General features: G+C 30.2%; 1 protein-coding gene across 1 annotated transcript in view; it reads right to left on the reverse strand.

The window, feature by feature from the left end:
• The window catches only part of LOC129958989 (uncharacterized), a 325,187-nt gene that overhangs the window by 292,937 nt on the left and 8,593 nt on the right, over positions 1–23,657 (reverse strand). The window contains exon 2 of the mRNA XM_056071757.1: positions 17,025–17,741. Within this exon, the coding sequence (XP_055927732.1) occupies positions 17,025–17,229 (205 nt within the window). The 5' untranslated portion in view covers positions 17,230–17,741. The remainder of the gene's footprint in view (positions 1–17,024; positions 17,742–23,657) is intronic.

Genomic DNA, 23,657 nt, shown 5'->3' on the forward strand with positions numbered 1-23,657 from the left:
TTTTATTCAATTATATTGAGTTTACTACACAAAACTGATATCTTTACCATTTGAAAACTTTAGCATAACATTCAAAATCTTAGTTTCTGCTTCATTTAAATCGAATATTATGATTAATTAGGCCGAGGGGTTTGGCTAACTGAACCACACGTAATTCCGTGTTCCAATAAGAATTTAGACGCTTCAAAGATTAATTTAATTAACCCTTCAAACTTTGTTTCTAATAAGGAGATGTTTGTTGATTTCAATTAATAAGGGAAATAACTGTTATGAATTATAAGAAATTCTTATTCATAACAGATTTTCTTGATACATTTTTTTGATAAACCAGTGTTATGAATATAATTTTAAGGATCATTATTAAAAGTTTATTTTTCGGAAAAAGGGAATTTATGAAAGAGATTAACTGAACTAGTGGTACATTTTATTCTAGAACTAGTGGCACTTTCTAATATGATTAATTCATTCCAATATATCTTAATTCAACCCCATATGTTTTTAAAATATATTAATCATAATAACGAATTTTGTGAATTATTTAAAACAACGCTTTTTAAATTTGAAATGGTTTAAGTGAATACGGGCATGAATTAAGTGAATCGCTGAAACTAAATCACAAAAATTTTAATTCCTCATTTTAGTATTATATTTTGATGATGCATGCGCAAACGATTTTTGGTTACTGGTTTCAAGGACAGTACTAAGTCGGCAACGCATATTCTAAAATTATGTAATACACAAATGTGAGATAATTGCCAGAGGATGATAAATTGAAATTACATCGGTTCATCGCATTCAATAACTTCCATTCCCTTTCGATTAATTTTGAAAGGAATCACTTCAAATAAGATTTCCTGAGGGAGGAGATATGTTAACACAGAAGAATAGGAAATGTTCAATGAGATGTTATATAAGTTGAAGAATTTTGTTTTTGACCATAAACAGATATTATTTCAACCACAATAATTTGCTATGTTATTTGAAGAGAATAATTCTTTTTTATAAATCTGATGTAAAACATTTTGCAATATACGGAATAAAATCGTTATTTAGCTACAAATTTAGAATATATATATAAAATAGTTGCATTGAATTTAGATAAGCCAATAGTTGTTTATGAATATGTAATTTACATAAATAATAGACGTTTGTCGCTGAAGTTTTGTTAGCAAAACTCGGCAAAAAATAATTATATTCGGAAAATTCGATGCCTTTGAAAAATAATGTTAAAAAATTGAGTGAAATTTGAGATATGCAGTTATTCCTTAATATCGAACTCGTGGAACGATGTTTTTAGCGGAATAATCATTGCTCCTTGTAGTAAAATAATATCGTGTAATATAAGAAATGTTCCATCCATTGAGGGCAAAAAAGTCTCTAAAAAAGTGCAAAGCATGTACGAAATGCAATCCGCCCAATAAAACTCTTTTAGAATGCCAGAAATACCTCATTGCAAAACTCTCTTCAGATTCCTTTGAAGAGCATCGTACTCGGCAAATCCATGCCAAGAGAGCAGTACTTTACATCATAATTTAAGTCATAGAAATAAATGACATATCTTCGCAATATTACATTTCTGAGATAATTGTTTCTTAAAAAACAAAAATAAGTTGGAACAACAAGTTTTTTCAGGTTCCTCTGGGATAGGGTTAACCGAATATATGTCACTTTTCTATTCAAGAATTTTTGAGACATTTTCACTTTTTCTTACTGGATTAAATTCATTAACGCCTAATATCTTATTTATAGGAAAATCACATTACATTTCTTTGGCTAAACTGAATGTCTTTCCCTCTTTTTGCTTTATTTAAGAAGTAAGTATGTCTGCCTAAACAATTTTCAATCGCCATATATCATCCAGTACCCAGATTTTGAAGTTAGTATTTCGTTATTTTGAAAGTTTTGTTATTTGCTTGCGTTTATTTTAGATGATAATGGAAGAAATTTTTAATTCTTGATATTTTACTATATTTTTAAAAAACTTTTTAATATATACGTATAAAAAAAGCTTTTAATGACTTTTGAATAAATATTTAAAAAAAAAGAATTTCGTTGCATTTTGAATTTATCTTAAATGTAGTAATTACAAAATAATTTTTAAAAATAATTGAAATTTTTGATTTAAATTAAGCTAGTTAATAAAAATATTTTTTATAAATGCATCCTAAAATGACAATTAAATCAATGCATGCACATAATAAAAAGTCTATTTTTTCATAATCATCGAACTAATAAATTTAGACTTATAGAAAACCCTCAAAATTCTCAAATCCCAATTTTCAAGCTACATGAGGGGTCTTTTAAATTTGATTTTCATAATTTTGAGTTGTTATCAGATGATAAGAGTACAAAAGAGGCGAGAACCATTTTTTACGTTTCAGAATGCTTAGAAACGACGGGATATTCCGCATGGAATCATCTGTTCAACCTGCTATAATCCAATGTCATCAGTGAAACTTTATCATTAAATTATTACGGCCACTGTAGAAAGCTTTCACATCATGAAAGGTCTGTAGTAGATATACTGTAAATACTGCATCTACACAGATCAGTTTAAATGCTGCAATATGTAGAAAGAAAAAAAAACCCCAAATCATTGAAGGAAATGATGCACACTTTTATACACCAGGCATCAATAAACTAACGGAAGTTATGAAATGAATGGACTTTACAATAAAATAAATCATTCTTCGGCGGTTTATTGGTGTGAAACCAACAATATCGTTCATTCTTTGGGCAATGAAATATATGTTAAATTTCTCTTCTTTTAACTTTACGTTATTCAGAGTTAAAAAGAAAACAAATCTGACGAGTTTCTGTAAAAATAAAGAATCGATTCCTTTTGAGCTTACTGGGAAACAAAAGGAACATCTGTTACTCTGGAAACTTTCTCAACCTTGAGGCGCAAATGTTAGGGAGAAAGAATAACGGAGAATCTACCTTTATTCTTCACAATGCTTCTCACTCAGGTACAAATATTCCAAAAACTAATGAATTCTTAAGCATACAAATTTACAATGATTTTCAAATGGTGCGAAATATTGTTTTCCTTAAAACACTAGAGCCATTTCAACGAAATAAATTTCCATAGGATATAATCTCAACTCAAAGGCTGAATATGCACCTCAAATGCTGAATCTACATTGATCACTGTAGATGCGGCAATATGAAAAAAGATCTAAATAAGCCAAACCATTAAAGGTAGCAATACTTAAGAAATAAAAATACGAACTTCAATAAACTACCGGGAAAACAAAAATGTAAATGGACTTAACCTTTAAAATAAATTTCCCCTTCTGTGATTCTTCAGAGTGAAACTAAAAATAAAATCGATTTTTGTATATTGAAATATATATTAAATTTCTCTTCTTTTTACACTTCGGAACAGAACTTAAAATCAAACAAATCTGACGAAGTGGTTCTAAAAATTCAGAATCGATTCGTTTTGAACTTCTAAGAAACAAAAGGAACAGCTGTTACTCTGGAAACTTTCTCAACCTCGAGGCATAAATGCTGAGAGAAAAGAATAACGGAGAGTCTCGCTTTTTCTTCTGAACAATGGCCCCTCATTCGTTTACCGACGTCGCAATGACTAATGGATTCTTAAGCATACAGATGAAAGATGACTTTCAAATCGCACGAAATGTTGTTTTCTTTCTAAATCTAATGGAAATCAATCTAAAACACCTCCAAAACGGGGTTGATTACAATTTCTTTTATTCTTGTGGCTTGAAAGAGGCTTTAATCAAAAGCTTTGCAAATTAGTTTGGTTGGTTTCTCAGGAATTTTTCCAATACTTCTTTTTTTCTCAAAATAAATGATAATTAAAAACACACACACGACAAAGAATTATTTTATTTCGTTTCACGAAAGGGTATATAGTCATTTATATCTTATTTGTTCTTTTCAAATTGAAGTAAAAAGATAAATGCGTTATAAAGAAAGATTTTAACAGCTATTTTTGTAAAAATCTATTTTTTTAAGAGATGATTTCAGGAAAGAAATGAAATTAAATGGGAGATCTTTCATCATTCATAAATACTCGATTAAAAAATGTATCGTAAAAATTCACCGAGCAGCTTTTTTTTTATTTATTTAAGTAATTCTGAATGTATTATTTAAAAGTAACAAATGAAAAAAAAATTAAAATAATCTAAAAATAAAACAAAGTAAGAGGATAAAAGTAATCGAGATAAAAGAGATTTTTCATATCTTTATTTTCTATTTTAATAATATATTCAAAACTTCAACAATTACTCACAATTAACAGTAAATTTCTTCATGCTGATTATTTCATTTATTATAAATGAATTTGATTAATGAATTTAAATTATTATTTTCATTTTTAATTTTGCCTCTTCAGCGAAAAATTGTTAGTGCATTTTTTTTTTTTTTTTTTTTGAAATTTAATCGCAGAATGAAAACAAATTTCTGCAACTGAATGTTTTTTAATGGAATTTTGTTTCAACAAAATGTCGCCGTGCAGCTGAAAAAATACTAATAAAATGCAAACTGAAAAATGTTTTATGCGTTATATGGTTTTAATTAAAAATATTTATTAATAATTAAAATAATCACAAGCTTAATAAAAATACAAAAATAATAAAAAAAACTTTCAAGTGTAAGAGAGAAGAGAGGCTAGAAATAAATACAATTCATGAACTCAGTATACTATATCAAATTCCTCACAGAAGTATAATGCAAAAAATAACAAAAGAATTAACAAATATTAAAATATTTTATTGTCATCAGGAAAACGCAAATGCATAAAATTTCAGAATTCTAATAAATCGGAAAATTAATAATAATTGATATCAAGATTCCATTGAACTATGCAAGAAACAAATCAGATTAAATAAAAACGTGTAAATATTGGAATATAATAATTTTTATTGTGGCTGTATTTTTTCAAATTCCTTTCTCAATGAATAGTTTATAACATTTTGCTATTGGATAATGAAAAAATATCAATGAAATAGAAAGATAGAAATTGATTTGGCTTGATTTGATTTTGAAAAGAAAAACTTTACAAAGGAAAACGAAAAGAGAAGAGACAGAAGATTTAAAAGACCTCTGAAATGCTGCCAAATATTTTTAGGGTTTAGAAATTATCTATGAACATACACAATATTTCAACTTAAAATTTCCTTTTTCTTATGAATGGCATGAAATAATATGTATCAGTAAAAAAATAAGAAATGATCATTAGCAATGTATTGCACTCATGTGCAGAAATTAAGGATAATTCAGAGTCACGAGGAAATCGAACTCTAAAATACATATATCACCCGTAAAATGACTATACACATCTTCAAAATTCATGCGCAAATTTCGGGAAGCCACCAGATGATACCGATAGTACGTCACAATGACGAGAGTGCAAAAGAATGATGTATAAGGAATACAGGCAAAGAAGTAAAATTGTTCGCAAGCGCTTTATAAGACTTTCAATGCAATAACCGCATAGTTATGACACAAAGGACGCATTTGGATGACTTTTTACGTGGTAGAATTATCGGCCGTCTGGAATGTAAGCGAACCCAGCTGGAAGTATCTGAGGAACTTGGAATCGCCCAGAGTGCCATCTCCAGGCTTTGGCAACGATTCCAAGATGATGGAAATGTGAGTAGACATTACAGCACAAGTCGCCCCCGAGTTACTACGCCGAATGAGGACCGGTATTTGGCTTTTACTGCCAAAAGAAACAAACGGAACAGAGCCTCAGACCTGTCTCGTTAGCTCTCTTCATCCACTGGTACGACAATTTCAAGGCAGACCGTGTACAAACGCTTAGGCCAGATTGGTTTATATGTTCGTAGGCCTGTTAGATGTGTTCCATTTACTTCAACTCACTGTCGCCTGCGGTTAGCCTGGAGTAGAGAGCATGTATTGTGGACACTGCAACAGCGGGCTTGTGCGATGTTTTCCGATGAGTCCAGGTTTAGCTTGCAGTCTGATTTTCGCCGGACTTTCATATGGAGAGCCCCAAGTACTCGTTACCACCAAGAAAACATCATTGAAGGACACCGTTACGGTGATGCAAGATTGCTCGTTTGGGAAGGAATTATTCTGGGTTCCAGAACTAACCTACATGTTCAAATTAGAACCATAACAGGCCAAATCTGTCGGGACGTCATTCTGAAACAACATGTACGTTTGTTTCGGGGCGCCTGCGCGCAGAATTCGTGTTTAGAGAAGACAACGTCCATCCTCACCGTGCAAACATCGTAAACGAATGCCTTCGATCGGAGGATATCACCCGTATGAACTGGCCAGCATTCTCACCGGACTTGAATCCAGTAGAGCATATGTGGGATATGCTTGGTCGGTGAGTTGCAGCCCATCAACCACATCCTATATGTGCACCGGAACTTCGGAGAGCATTGCTTAATGCGTGGTGTAATATTCCCCCAATTCAGATAGATACTCAGCATGCCTAGGCGTTGCACGAACTGTATTGCATCATCTGGGAGACATACTATGTATTAACCATCATACCAACCGTATAATGATGCTTAATACATCGTTATAATATTGGTTATTGTAAATTGTTTTTTTTTTTTTTTAAATTTACTCCAGGGAGCTATAATTCGCAATTTTTATGAATGATATCAAACATGTAGCATCTTTTTTGCTCTTTACCTTTTGTTTAATAAATATTCTTTACAAATAAGTCGCATTTGTTTTACTTCTGACTCTTCCTTTTCCTGAACTTGCATTATCCTTAATTTATGGACATGAGTGTATTTCACGCACCCATTAGCACTAAGCGATGTCTGCAGAATAAAATGTTCTGGTTCAGCAAGCATCACCCCATAGTCTTACACTTCGTAGAATATGGTTGGATATCGATCCTGTGCATCATCTACGACTTATCTTGGAACAATATTAATAGCAAAGCATAAAGTTACTTTTTTGTGTCTGTATTCTACTTAATTCTTTAAAATGAAAGCTTATCAGTGTTACTTTGGGATCGCTATAATTTTCTGGTATATTAAGAGAGTAAATTAATATTAACGAAAATTTTATATCTGGCTTCATCTTTCAATAAATAAAGTCCAACATGCGTTTTATAAAAATATTTTTACTTATTCGAAATTTATTACACATTTGATGGTGTAAAGACCATAATACAAATGGTGTAGAGATTACAATAAATTTCACTCGTCTGTCTTGTTGCCATTTTTTATTATCACAAACGGGCTGACTTAATCTTTACGAATTTGGATTTAGAAAATAAGTCGTTATTCTTTAAAATATCGATATAAAATTTTATGATAGTTTCAATATATTTTCTTAGTCCATAAAAACAAAAAAAAATACATTCAGACCTTATCATTAAACAATTTTTCAGTTGTTAATGATTTGATTTAGCAATATAAATCGAACCAAATTTTAATTCATATAACTACATAGTTTGGAAAGCAACAAGAGGGTGGGAATTAAATTTTTTAAATACATTTTTGTACCTCGCTCAGATGAAAGGAGCGGTCCCGGCGCTGGCAACCCAGCCTCTCTACCACACCAGAAGGGAAGACATTTAGATCCTTACATCGAATTCAGCATGCACATCGAAGCTGAATCCTTACTATTAGGCCACTTTGTCCCTTTCAATGTGTTAAGGAAAGAAAATCTAATATTTGAGCATTCCACTAAGTTACCATGGTAACAATATTTAAATGTTCTGATGGCTAAACCATAAAATATTTTGTCTCACGAATTTCGTATTATTTCCCTAGAAAATTATGTTGTTAAACTTAGAACACTTTTCATAATAAAATGAAGTAAGGACAATTGAAATAAATAATTGTTCAAAACTTGAAAGCTGGAAGGAAAAAAAATTCAATTTTTATTTTCAAAATTTCCATTCTTTTATTTAATATCAAGAACTATATGCTAGCAAGTATATATTTTTCCTACCTGAAATTTATGTATTCACAATAAATAAATAAGATCTCTAACCTTGGACTAGCTCTGGTTTCGATAAAATGGTTTAAAATAACGTTTGATTTTTTTAGCTAAAAACTATTTTCTGGTGATCAGAGATATATCTATTGAGTTCTGTAGTTCAGAGTAAAGTAGTTCGGATACAAAATTCCCAGAATTCATAGATCCAAGAAATATGAAAAGATACGAATGTTCAAACATTCGTAATACCAGGTTTAAGAGTTATAGTATTTATTTAGAAGTAGAAAAAAATGGAAATAAATGTGCTACCAAGAAACAAAGTTAATCCGCCGAATCCCATGGTATTAACTTTTCCGCGAAAGCGTTGTGGTCTTCACTTTCCAATGAAAGAAGTATGCGCGAAGTATTCCTGAATAGGGCCGACGCATTTTGTGTAGCAAGTAGACGTTAATCAGGCCCGTTAGATTTTTGGTGTAAGTATTGTATCAGAATCGACCATATAAAAAGCAAAAACACTTTAAAAGTCATTAGAAGAAGATTAAAATGTTCCCAAATTGATTCGACGAGCATCTTGTGTAGAAAGAAGACGTGAATTAAGCCCATGGTGTTGCAACAATCTATCATTCATTTGTATAAAAGAGTGTTTCAACTCACTGTTCTAGTCATCAGATACCAATTCTGTTGTTGTTGTTGTTTGACCCCTGAGCAGTCGAGAGCAGAAGTCTGACTTTAACTCATATGAAGATGACACTCACACACACGCTCGCACAACCCCTTTTTACAGGGGGGGAGGGCTTTCTCACACCCTTCACGGATAGAGCGCAGGGTAGAAAACAACCATGCCCAAACCAGAACTCGAACCCGGGAAGCCCATACCACGGGGAAGACGCGCTACCCTTAGGCCAGGGCGCCGGCATACCAATTCTTTATCTGCTGTAGGAAAGTGAAAGCTTGCTCATATCTTTTAATGAAACAGGAGATATATCATATTCATTTCTCTTTCAACAAGTTACAGAATCTAAGCATATTATTATCTTCACCATTTTATAATAAAACAATCTTGACCGCCATTGTAAGGTTTTCCATCGAAATAATAAAAGAAACATTATTGACATATATATTTCTAATTTCATTTCTATAACGTTAGTTTTTCTAAAATCAGAAGAATATTTATATTAAAAATAAAATAATTATTTCCCTTTAACACATTTTCTACGAATAGTAGCAATAAATGGAGAATCGGCGGATAAGTAGTTTAATAATATAAAAGTAGAAATAGTAATAGTAAAAAGCTGAAGTATAGTTGCTATACTCCGAACTATACTGAGTGTTTTTGATACGATCATATCTTTGTGCTTGAAATTGAACTGTCAAAATATATGTTAGAAGATCGATCTCAGTTCTATATTTTTGTCTGTATCGAATATTTCAGATAGATTTAAGAGATATCTTGCCTGAATTTTCTAACCTTTAGAGGAATTCATTTCCTAAAGATATAATTATTTTTCTGCTTAAACAAAAGTATTAATTTTCATACACCATCCCTAATATTTTTCTTACAAATGAGATAATATCCAAAATATTTCAAATTACCAAATATTCTTCTTCATAAAAAATAGTAAAAAACCGTCTCATCAATCTTAAAATCGGATAAAGAGCGCATTTTATTCCAGATTCTTTGAAAAGCATGGTTTAAAAAAAATATTTCTTTTTTAGCGAATATTTTGTCTAAAGAATGAAGAGAAAAATGAGGAAAATTAACTTCAAATCATTAAATTTAATTTAGCATGATCATTCATTTAGATACTAGATATTTTTCATTTAGATATTTTTTTCAAGCTTTTATGAATATTCGACAAAAATATAATTTTTTTAACGTGTTTTATTTTAGAAACTATTTATTTAAATTTGTGGAAAGTTATCCAATACATGCTTTGAGGCAAAGTGTAGATATTTGTAAAAATGAATGAATGCATTCAAGAGGAATTCAATCAAATGGGCTATCTAAAGAAAATTATTCTTCCTTATTAGATAGATTAGAAAAATTATTGCCCTCCTTTTATTGGATTTAATTTACTTACATCAGTTTTTAAATAGCTGGAATTTCAAGAAAACCATCACGTTCAAACTCTTATTGCCGATTTTATAATGTTTCGAATATAATAATAAAATATAGATTTTTGTCTTTCAATTAGAATAAGAGAAAAATTAATTTATTCTGTAAAATTAGATTTTTCCCCCTCAATTTATTCAGAGTATTCAGTTTGGACAGGTGAAAAGAAATACATATAAAATAAGTAGATGAGTTTAGTCATATCTTAATTTTTATTTAATATTTTATGAATAACTTTTTGGAAGCCACTAGGATTCGTTTAAAAAATCAGGAAATGTGACCAGAAATTGCAGTTTACAAGATTGCCATTTACCTTGTTTTACATAATGCTTAGACCACCAAAATCAATGATTCTATCATCCAAAAGACATCCTTCATAATCGATCATTCTCGGCCAAGAAAAATGTATTTTTTAACTCTTTGTGTCAAAGATTCAGACGTAATATTATATATATATATATATATATATCTTGAATATAACTAATGCAATGAATTCGTCAGACATATAGTCATTAATACAAAAAATAATAAAAAAAATAGATAACTTAAAAATTAAAATCAAAACGATAAATTATCATTTTTTTTTCAAACAAAATATGTTAACGATTAAATTACCATTTTTTTCAAATGAAATATGTTAATCATTAAATTACCGGATTATTCGTATTGGAAATTTTAAAGACAACTTCCTTTCCAAGTATTTTCTTTGTTAAAAAAAAATGGTTACTCAATAGGACGGCATAAATATTTTAAGGGAAATATAAAAGAAGCGAGAATATATAGTTTCTCGGAACTACGGGTGATTTTATAAGGTTTAGATACAATGCAACATTAAATATAGATGCGCAATCCTCAGTTCCAAAGGGAAAGTGCTTATTTTCTTTGACGATGACGGACAAATATCCCATTTTCTTCAAAATCACGTGTATTTGAACAATTGTTAGTCATCAGCTACAAAGTTGTGCTATCATAAAATAAATTTCTACTCATTATTTTTAGTTTTATAGATGCATTACACTCTGGTAAGAAATGATGAATTTAAGACCTTTAAAGTATTGCAAATATATTCAGATTTTCAGTTGCATCATTATAATTGAAGAAAGAAGGAATTTAGAGATGTCTATGGTGTAAGTTAATTTTTATAGGAAAAAGTTGTAGTTAGTTTTTCATAGGAAAGTTATGGAAACCGTTTCTCATTTTGACCTCTTTATATTCATATAGTCCCTTCGTTTTAGACATTCAAGTATCCAAAGATTCATTATATTGATGTTCCGCTTGAAAACAATATAAGGCTTATTTTGGGACGGACAATGCAACTTTGAACCCTAGTCAGATGACGAGAAAGATACTTGAACTGGCTGCACACACGGCAGATCTACAATGGATTCGGATTCCGAACATGGGACATTACAACTAAGTTTCGGTGACCCATAAAGAATCCGAAAGAAACACCTTTCGAATTATATTTATATTTCTAAATGTATATGAATACAGTAACTCAAAAACATAATTAGACAGACGGATGTAATTTTGTGTGTACTCAAGATTCACATTTGTAGGTCAGAAGTAAACCAAATTTTGCACAAATTCAGTCAAAAGAACTATTTGTTTCTCTATTCGCGGCATGTGAAAATGAAAAATTCAAAACAACAACCAGCTAGATTGATAAATTTTGATACGTGGTTTATACACCGAAGTTATGAAAACGTGGTACATTTTTAACAAAATTTTAGATCTAAAATATTTAATGGACACTTTTTCCTAGTCGACAAAATAAAGACAAAACGTGCCGTGTAGTTGAAGTATGCTAAAGAAAATTTCCGTTTTCTTTTGCTAGTTTTCGATAATATTCTTTATTTTTCTTTACAGTATAGTTTTTTATTGCATTAGTATTGATTTCATGGGATGCCCTTGATACCTTATGGATAACGATAAAGAAATCTGATTCGGTACTGGAGAAATTTGTATAAAAGTCATGATGCTGAAATGCACTTTTTTTTTTTCAAATTTAATTATTTGAAAAGACTACTTTTATAAAGGCTTTTTTTTTTCAGATATACTTATTCTTATGATAACAGAGTTATACTTTTTTTTATGAATCATTTTCTTGCTTCAGAATGTATTTCTCAGAGTTAATAATAAATTTGAATTTTGCAGGGATACGGGCGAAACCCAAGTTTCCAGTTTTTGATGTAGTTTTGATAAAAAATCAGGGATTTTTTTTTCTTTACTGTTGTCTTTTATTAATATTTCATAGATGTAATTGATTTGAAAAAAACTGACTTAAATTATTTTTTAATTCCCTAAATTAAGTAGTTAAATCTAGAACGGGAAATAAAAATTTTGGAAGATTCTTTAAATTCAAAAATAGAATTTAATACATGTTTAACACATTTTAAACACGATACAATTAAATAGACTTCAGTTTTGTTTTCTTAAGTGACCGATTTTACAAAAGTAAATGCTTTTAGGATACCCTGTATTTTACAATATTCAATCCGCCAGTCATAATAAACTTGGATTACTATACATCTGAAATTTTCTAATTTGGAAAGTTAGCCGTGCTATTTGTCCATTGTAAATTTTACTATATCTTTCACCTTTCGACATGGCCCCGGTGGTCTATTAGCAAAGGCTCGGATTTCGAGTGGGAGGGCTTCAGGTTCGAAACCCGATGCCTCCAGTGGATTGCCGAGTCCAAAATTGCGAAGGTTGGCCCAAAGTAGCTGTATTGTTGTTTTCTAATTGGCTTTTAATATATCTAAAATGAATTAAACTGAAAACAGTAAGTATTTAAATAAAGTGGAAAATTATGCTTTAGTTAATGTATCTAACGCCTGAGGTTGCATTTGATCTAATAAGCTTAATCATCCCTCACAAATAGTTTGTAGGTGGTAAAGTGTATTTCTGATTTTTTTATTTTTTTTTATTTTAACTTTATTTCAGAAATGCCCTCAGTTGTATCACATGAAATTCAAAGTTCTTATATTACAATTCAAATAAAATTTGAATAACATAGAATAAAAACCGACATTACTTTTATTTAAGTAGTTAATCGAAATTCAAGTTTCATTTAAAATTAAGGATTAGATTAGCTCAGTTCAGTTATATTAGCAACTCGTTTAAAAGCAACACAAAGGCTCTTTTTTTTTAGTAATATCAGAAAACGAGGATGACACCTGAGCTGCTAGCTCCTTTCCAAGCAATGTTATGACACCTAAAGATACTCCATCCCATCCCCATGTTAGATTTAGAGTACAGCAGGACCACATATGCGACAGAACTTATTGTAATCCTTCGTACTAGAAGCTGACACCTTATCTTTAAAACATCGGACCCTGAAACGGTAGATTATATTCAAAAATTAACTTTATTTGACTTAAAATACGATTTTATATCGAAATCCGTATTTCAGATTAAAAATTTTACATTTTTCAATAAATGGATAAAGGGGCGCTTCAAAAAGTTATTTTTATGATTTTCTACTTTTTAAAGGTTAATATTTTTAATAATTCGTTGCTATGAGGTTACGGAATCCTAAAACTAATTTTTTTTTCATATCCGTAACTATGTAGAGTCGGAAAGTTTAAACAAAATTATCCGATTAATTTATAAGTAAGTTCCTGAAATATTAAAATATTGTATTGTCGCTGATAACACACAACTGTGCGAAATTTCAATATATCAAGAATGTTGTTGTGACTTATGGCACTTTACAAGCTCGTTGACAGTTATCCGTCAGCGATTTAAACCGAGTGAGCGTCTCTTGTTTTTTCAGTAGCGCCAACTAGGACCAAGAGAACTACTTAGCTATTTCATGCGTCACATTCGCTTTCATATCCCCTTTTTACAAGAGAGCACATTCACACACCTCACAGAAGAGGAACGACCATGCTCGAATCGGGACTCGAACCCGGGACGCCAAGATCACGGAAAAGACTCCCTACCTCTATGCCAGGACACCGACAATTAAGCAAGAATAGAAAATCAAATGCAAAATCCCATCTTTATAACCAGGAAATAAGTTAAGTATAGTAAAGTAAAAAAAAAAGAGAGATTTTTGCTCCCCGAAACTTTTTTTTCATATTCCCTAGTAAAGATGTCAGTCTCCTTCTCCAACATGAAAATTATTGACCTTGGTAAACGCAGTAAAAGCCACGAGTGCTCGCATTTTCTCAGGGTGCCGTACATGGGTGTTTTGTGCTTCGCAGTATGTTGAAGAAAAGCAGTTATAAATTTTGGGTACTTTTTTATCGACTGGTTTGGATTAAAATTTTATCCAAAATTTCAATTATAGTAATACGATAATGTACCAAACACCATTTATCTAAGTCACTACATTTTTAATTATCACGTTTTCGTGTATATAATATGCAGACTGACAGACGGTCAATTCTTAGATTGATTTGCTTCTAAATCTGATACGGATTTACACTAAAGATGTGAAAAATCTATAAATTTAATTCATCTAATTCATTTAATAGTTATAGAGTTAAGATGCTTTCAGACCGACAGACATGCGTCCTGTTAATAGATTTTGCTCAAGTGTGACAGAATGATGCAAATTTGATGTAAAAACCACACACTAAATTCATTCGTCTATTTCAAAAATTTTTTGAGTTACGACTGACAACATTATGAGTTATCCACAGACTGACAACATTCTAAAATTATCTTATCTCTTTCTCGTATACGAAGTATACAAAGAGATAGTACTGTAATCATCGAAAAATTCGAACTCGAGAATTTTACGAATCTCAACGTTTCAGAGCCCTCTGGTGTCCAAAAAGCATATTTTTTAAATTATGTCTATCTTTCTGCAAACAAGATAGCTCAAAAATGTTTACAGCTAGACAGGTGAAATTTGGTAAATGGTCTCTACTCCAAATTTGTAGGTTTCTATTAAATTTTGAAAGAAATACATTCAGAGGAAATCTGTATGTCCGGTTGTCAGAATATAAGTTAGCATAACTAAAAATCGGAAAGAGCTAGATCAATAAAATTTCATGCATATATTTTTCATCTAAAATGTAAATAGATATGCTTCAAATTTGTAATGAAATTAATAAATAAGTTGACCATCAGTCGATCTGTTCTTTCATAGACATTTATATGCAAAAACTCAAGAATTTTTTTATATGTGACGAACTCAAAAACGCAGCGAGTTGAAATTTGTTATGCATTTTTAACTATAATTGAAGTTCTATGACAAGTTTTAGTTTCAATCGAATGGAAAGAAGGCTCTAAAATACTCAATCGAATATCTGATAATTGTCTATTAGCCTCATCCTAGTGATTAATCGCCAACAAAAAATCTCCATAAATCGCATGATTTTAGACACTTTCCTAACAGTTGCCCGCCAATGGATGAGGTTAATAATACACAAATACATTTATTAAAGAGTGTGTAAGGAGGGGAATTCTGGGGAAACAAGTCGCTTTGGATTAAACTGAGGGAGACCTGAAACCTAGAGATTCGACTAAATCTTGAGTTCGATTATTTGATGATGCACTGTCTTTTTTTATTCTTTATAAAGCAATAAAGGCGTGTAATATTATTTCTAAGAAACCAGTGGAAGAAATTTCATATAAAATCCAGGACCATTTAAGTTAACCCGTAACTGGAGACTGGAGTCAAAATGACTCCTCGTTCGTTATTCGTTAGCTCTTATTATCAAGTGTTGTTTTGTCTTTGTATATAGTCATCGCCTCAGTACCTTCAAGTTATTCTTTCAGCAGAATATTGGCAAAAGTCCAAGTATGAACACCTGCGTATAACCGGGTTATTCTTTTTCAAAGTTTTTGTTGTAATTTATGGAGTCATTGACTCCATATTTCTGAAACTGCTTTTAATTTGAATAAAGCAAAAATAGTAAAGAAATATTCTTAAAATGATATTATAAAATATTGTATTCTTCATTTATGTTTGTTAAATTCTAACAGTTATTAACATTAGTGCAATTCTGTAATATCTAAACGAAGTAAATACTCATTAAAAAGATCGTTTGAGTTTTTCTTATAACAGTTTTCCAACATTTAATATCATAACGTTTAACATTTTTAATATTTTTGGTAACTACATGATTTCCAGAATGTATTATGTTTCCAAAATATATTCCATTGCTGTTTACAAAGGTCAAAAAAGAAAAAAGAAAAATGGAGTCATTTTAACTCCATGTTTCTGGCCGCATGAGGAAATTCATGTCTCCAGTTACGCGTTAAGGTGTACGTATACAGCAGAAGAGTTTTTTTTTAAATTTTAACCTTAAAAATCCAGTTTTTTTTACAGTAGGTCATTAATATATGTTTAAACTCATTTCAGTGAGAAAAAACCATATTTTACTAATTATTAATTAATTAAATAATATTTAATGAGCTAATTAGCATATTTTTTGAAACATGATATCTTAAATTCTAATTAGTACAGACAAACAATTCTAGTTGGAAATTTTGTCTAATATTAGTCTTCATGTTGTCTGCCTCAATCGAGTTATAAAAATATATAGTTTTTTTTTTACCAATTTTTTTTTATCAGCGATGAATAGAAAATGCGAGATTTTTTCTGTAATTTTAACATTTAAATAGCTATTAAAAATTTATTTCTATAAATATAACTTTGATTGAGGCACAAAACATCCACTGTTTCATACAGATTATTTTGATATATAAATAATTGTATTTGGTTAATCTCTTGTTGAGTTATGATTGTTTGAATGAACCTACATATTGGGAAAATATCATTCTTCATAAAATAAGTTTAAAAAATCCGAAACTAGAGTTTTTAGTGAAAATACGTCAAGAAAAATAATTATAACTCGAGAAATATTCCGAATATTGACAACATCTTGGTATCGTTTGAAAGATAAAGGATCAGAGAGAATTTTGAAGCAATAAAAAAAAATCGATATTTTGAACGATTTTCCAAGTTTCAAGTGTGTACGTACACCTTAAAAACAGCACAATAAAATAATTTTGAACCCTTAAAAGAAGAGATCAGACTTACCATTATATCGTAACTCGGGAAGGATTCCATTATCGGCTTCCAGGAATGTGTGTTGAAGAATCAGTTGCAGAAGTGGTTCTGATGTTCGATTGCTCAACATTCCATTTTCTCTGAAGGATCTACAGAGCTCCTCGCTTTCAGGTAAAGACCCAGCGAGAATTGCAGCCGTCCCGAAAACAATAAGTAATTCTAGAAATAATTTCATTCTGTAGCCACTTGCGTGGTGTCCGATGACAAGATAGTCTAAAATGTCTAATGTCCGGCTGATAAACAGAAGACTATTTCTAAGTAACTCTCAGTAACTGTTGATGAAGTTCTGCTATTTCAACTACACGAGCAAGATAAATATAATTCCGTCTGTATATTCACTCACTAATAGTTTCTAGAAACACAAATAGCTCCTTCAGTCATATTGACAGTTTACTAACAAACATATCTACTCTATGCTAGATAATTACTTGAATAGACAGTAAAATCTGGACACATAGATAAAAGAAAGAGAGCTGAGGCTTGAACTCAGGTTGCACTTTTTCTATACGACTTCAAAGTCATGTTGGATTGGACTCGAGTCTATGTGTATTTTTTAAAAGCTGCAGTTTCATTATTTAGGCAAGGAACTGGCCTGTTAGGGTTCTGTACCTATGCATATCATGGATATCTTTATTTCTGAAGTAAGAAGACAATCATGTTCTTCAAAATGCTTCATTTCTGGAGATACTGAAAGAAAAAAATATATTTTTTCAGATGGAATTTGAAATAAAAATGAATAAATTTATTACATAATATTTTTTTCTAATTAATAGTGATTAAGTTTATTGCAACATTTTTATAAGAAGTAGAGTAGTGTTTTTTTTTCTTGTCGAAATTTTCTGAAAGAACAGGATGTTCTAAATAATGAAAATAAATCGTCGAAATTTTAATTGCAAATACAGGGAATTTTTCCGAGTCAACATTATAAGACGATGTAAGATATAGTACATATATATAGAGAGAATGTGATGTTTCCATTATAAAACAAATTACTTCTTAGAGTATTTTTAAAAAGAAACCAAAAATGTGATGTCCTAACTTGATAGTAATCCCGGAGTCCATAACCATAATTCAGAAATAACACCTATGATTAAAATAACCATAAAATTAAAATAATATGTAATTAAAGTATCAATAATTACATCGAACTTATTTTCACCTTAATATATTTAAGATAAAAAGGTTTCAAGATATTGAATATCATAAAAATTGAAAAATCTGAATATCCCATAATATTTTTAATATTAAATAGAATCTTCAAAATATTCACTGCCCAGAAATAAATAAAAATATACTTCACAAGTTCATTATGCTTATAAATAATATTTATAAAATGTCATGTATTGGAAATAATTTTATATGTAAGCAATTAAATTTGCAAAAAAATAAAGTTTTGAGAAAAACAAATAGAGGCATATTTTTATCATAACGACTCGTGTTATTTACAGTTTTCAAATTTAATACATGAGCTTACAATTTTACAACCCTAAAAATAACATACATTTCCACAATCGGGGAAAAGTCCTCCACTTTATAAGACTAAAATTGAAAGACTGAATTTTTGAGATTATGAAACATTCCACTTCCAAAAATATAAAATATAGCGAAAGTCAAAAGTCGCCGAAACTGTGTAAAATATTTTATTACGAAAATACTAAAATGAAAGAAACTTCAATATAAAAAAATCGAAACAGAAAATATTCTGAGAACAAAGGTCAAAGTTGCAAGCATAAATATTCTTTCCCATATTAAAGCAATGCAAATCCTGTGTGAAATAATGGTTGAAGAAATAAATGTTCATTTCATTCAATGTTTCATTTCGCAATTTGAAACGATAAACCTCCATTACTAATTGTAAGAGTATTCTGATTTCTTATTCAAGAAACGAAAACACTGTGAAGCTTAACTCTATAAATACCGAAAGGCCCTAAACGCCCATTTTACGAAATTACGGAGGGTGCTTGGGATTCATGATCATTGATTCATGGTATACCCAATGTGAAGAGTGAGCGAACACCTCGCGAGCAATCACACATCCCTTAAATTAACAGCCCACGCATTTATTTGTAGATTTGGCCTAGCATATACACTTGAAAGTTTGCGAAGAACGGTGAGCACTGCGAAGCGTCAAAAAATTTACGAAATTTATCGAACTGCCCGCAATGGAAAAAACTTCCACACAGTTCTTGATCGTGTACTCACAAGTGTGTCCAGGTTTTCAGAAAATAAATGTTTATAATAAGCATCAGCAATAGGGCGATATAATGTACGCTCCCTAATGTACGCTTGTTATAGGAAATCTGAATAAACCTAATTATATGCATTTTGAAAGATAAATGCTTGAAGGATTGTTATAGCAATCCTTCAACCAGTATTTACTTTTAAAAATTAGCTTAATTAGATATTTTTGCTGCCGAGTTCAAAGGGAAAGAAAAAACAAACTGGTAGACCAATTTCTGAAGAGAAATGCTCTTTTCTTTTATTTCGCAACAAAATAAATTGTTGGATAACAGGCGTATTGTTAAGAAAACTCTGAAGTTTTTCCTCAAAATATCGAAATAATGGATAAGAGTTTTAAGGCAATTGAAACTAAGCAAAAATAGTACCAGCTGGATATTTTGAACATAGCTTTGCATTCGGTATCAGAAAGCAAAATTTTAATGAAATGTTCCGATTGCGATTCACTGAATAATAAAATACGACAATACATTTTTATTTTAATTGGGGGAGAAAACAAATGCTTCTATTCAGGAATCTAGCAGAATCAAAAAAGAACATTTTAAATTTATTCGAAATAAGAAAAGACGAAAGTGGCTAGGAACTTACAGGAATTCTGACAAATTTAAACCCAGTTTAAGTATTCAAAGAAAAATAATAAAACAAAACAACAAAGACTAAATGGGCTCAGAACCAAATCCTTAATTTACAGGATTTTAAATGAATATATATATATATATATATCCAGCATATTGCTTTAGTGCATTTGCATTTACATAAGCTTCGTACTCTTTTCGTAGTTTTTGCAAGTGCTAAGTTTATTATTTTTTCAATAATTTAGCGATTATATGCACTTCCATATTAAAAAATAAATAAATAACTAATTATAAAAGCATATGAAAATATGCATCCATGATCGACATATTATTTATTATACAGTTCAACATGTATTTATAATATAGCTCAACATTTATTTATAATACAGTTCTTAAGAAATTCTTACTAATACTTTTATCAAATACCTTTTCCCATTAATTTATTTTACTATCGCTAAATTAGTTTCATTTGATTTAGCGATAATATGCACTTCCTTATTAACAAATAAGTAACTTATTATAAAAGCGTATGAAAATATGCTTCCACTTTTGTTTTAATGCAAATTCCACTTAACTTTTTTCGTTCTTATTTATAATACAGTTTATTTCATATTTTTAGCAAATATTTTTTCATTTAATTAATTATCTCCAAATTAATTTCATTTAATTTAGCGATAATATGCACTTCCTTATTGAAAAATAACTAACTAATTATAAAAGAATATGAAAATATGCTTCTATGATTGTTTTAATACAAAATAAACATACTATTTTATTCTTATTTATAATACAATTTTTAAGAGCTTTTTAATCATATTCTTAGCAAATATCTTTTTAATTTAATTTATAGGCTTGGCGTAGCTTGTCTCTTTTGACATTAATCCCAGGACACCAACCAACCATCTTCCATCTACTCATATATTCACCGAACTTTAATAGCATTTTAATAGCGCCACCCACTCCATTTCTGAATTCATTTCAAATTCTTCTAATTTCCAGTAAATGCTTCTGAATTCATATAACACTTTAAAGTGTTATATGAATTCTATCATGTACGCAAATAAATCACTTTTTAACCAGACTCTCTTATTAACCATAATCGAAAGAATTTAGCTTTAAAATATTTTACCTCTTGAGATCCGTGTGTTAATTTTTATTCATTTCATTGCATATTTATAGTATCGATTCATACCATTATGACAATATCTGTGGAAAACTCACCTCGAAATCTTAAAAATAGCATTTAATATCGTCGAGTTGTGTAAATAGATGAACACTTTTAAGTAGATTATCGATGGTCTTAACATATAATGAGTGAGGCATTTTTCGGAAACCATCGTATGAATTTTCTTTGAATAGGGAAAATTTAAAGGGATGCATTAAATTATTATTAAATTATATCGAATCAGAAGTCCTATCACTAAATGATATTTACATGTCGAAAGAAAAGAAATCTGAAAGACAGCTAAATTAAAGCGATGTATCAAATTATTAATAAACTAGACTTCCGAGATTATTCCTATCACTGAACTGTTCTATTTATATTGAAAGAAAAAGAAATATAAAAGAGTGCTAACTTAACATGACGCATTTAATTAATAATTCGGAATTATCTTTAAATTATTAATTTAATACATGATGTTAACACTCTTCTATATTTCTTTCAAGAAATCATATCTCTAAATTGTTATTTACCTTTCCAGTGAAAATAAAATTTGTCATTTATCTGAATTTTTATAGTTCATTTAACTGTCGAGCTAAAATGCTTGTATACCATAAAAAAGTAATTTATATACATGGATTTTCTTTTTTTTTATGAAATTGATGGAAAATTACTAACTACATTGCAATTAACATCAAGGGTACATTTAAATGACCGTTGTCGCTACAGCAGGAGAGAAGAAACTAAAGTTGAACTCTGAAGAGTCATTACCGACCCCGGATCAACTCCTCTCATTGGATGTATGAACCATCGTTTGAATGGAGGTAATTCAACCCCATGAATTTTCCATACTCACCACGAAATTAAGAACTACATCACTAACTGGCGGTTTCTTATCCACGTTCTCTTAAAAAACACTTACTTTTCACTTTATGAAAAAAAAAATTAGGAAAATGAAACTGAAGAATTCTTCTACAAAAACGTATACTCAATGAAAAGAAATATTTAATTCTTAAATTTCTCTCCATCTTTTCACTTGAAAAAGGGGTCAAAGAGCGATATGTTACCGAATAAAAAAATAATAAAGAACAAGCGTAAAGCAATAGTTATTTGTGGGGTTGGCAGGTAAATGTGTCGTCACTTTCTTTTACATATTTAGATTCTGCAATAGACGAAAAAGACACATTCCGAAAACGAAACTGATAGACGTATTTAGTTGTCAGGTAATATAAACAAAATGTTTCACTGCATACATATTTTGGGGCGTATTTTCTAAGACGCAGATGAATAAGAATTATACTAGAGGATTTAGAATTTCCATTTCACTGAATGTCTATTTTCTTCGACAACATTTTTATTTGAATCTTGATAATATATAGCAGCGATCCAAATCGTATGATTTACGTTTGGAAAAAGAAATCTACTATATAACATTTTTAGTAAATGTTGTCAAAAAACGATTTTGAGAGTGTCATAAAAACTAAGTGAAAGCAAAAATCAAGCAATTGAATTAAATGAAAAAATAAATAAATACGCATTAAAATGTTTCGCACAGTTAAACTTAAATTAATCCCTTGCAATCAGGAAAGTAAAGAAGACAATAAAAAAAGAGTTTATCATTTTTATTTAATGAACAATTATCCATCTACATAAAATGTTATTCCTTAGAACTAAAATAAATAAATAAAAATGGGGTTTTAAATCCGGAGTATAACTAAGTTTGTTGAGGTCACAAATCCTACACTATTTAAATTTCTTTTCATTAGAAAAGTAAAGAACTATCATTAAATTAATTTAACACATTTTCTTGTATTTGTTAAATCCGGTATTATTGGAAAAAGTTTAATTAAGTCTTAAATTAAAATTGTCAAAATTAATTATAACAGTTTTAAGAAATATTTTTATATTTTAAAGGGACTAATTTTCGGAAGTACGAGGGGTGATCAAAAAAAAGTTTACAAGCAGCAGTATGGAAAGTAGAAATTATGTATGGGAATATTGTTACCCAGAGTGGAGACAGACGACAGAAAGCGGTCGTTCGAGCAGATAGTATTAGCACTGATACCTGAAACAGCAACAATAATAACAAGGCGTCTAGAAAAGTGGTCTCGTACAGAGGAGCGTGCCGTGATACGTTTTCTATGGGTCAAGAATGTGTCCCCATCGGACATTCACAGACAAATCATTGAAGTGTACGGGGGGGGGGTCGAAACAATGAGTAGACAACAGGTGGTGAAATGGTGTCGTTCTTTTGAAGCGGGCAGAGAGATTGGAAACGTTTAGGTGAGAGGTCTGGAGCCAACCCCATACATATTTGGCTCCCAGTGACTAGTTCCTTTTTCCGGCATTGAAGAAAAACTTATCCAAAACAAGGTTCATATCAGACGGTGATGTTCAAAAAGGTGCTCAGAACTGGCTCAATAGCCAGAGACCTGTTATTACCAAGACGGGTTAAACAAATTGGTCCAGCGGTGTGATAAATGCCTCAACAGGTTTGGTGATTATGTAGAGAAGTGACCGCCACATATGTATCTTAAACCTTTCTAGGGCAGTGGGAAGTATGATTCCCAACAAATTTATCAATCTTTGTATGAAATTATGTAGGTTGACATAAGTTCTGACAATTTT

The sequence above is a fragment of the Argiope bruennichi genome, chromosome X1 (assembly GCF_947563725.1).
Source record: "Argiope bruennichi chromosome X1, qqArgBrue1.1, whole genome shotgun sequence".
Classification (NCBI taxonomy): domain Eukaryota; kingdom Metazoa; phylum Arthropoda; class Arachnida; order Araneae; family Araneidae; genus Argiope; species Argiope bruennichi.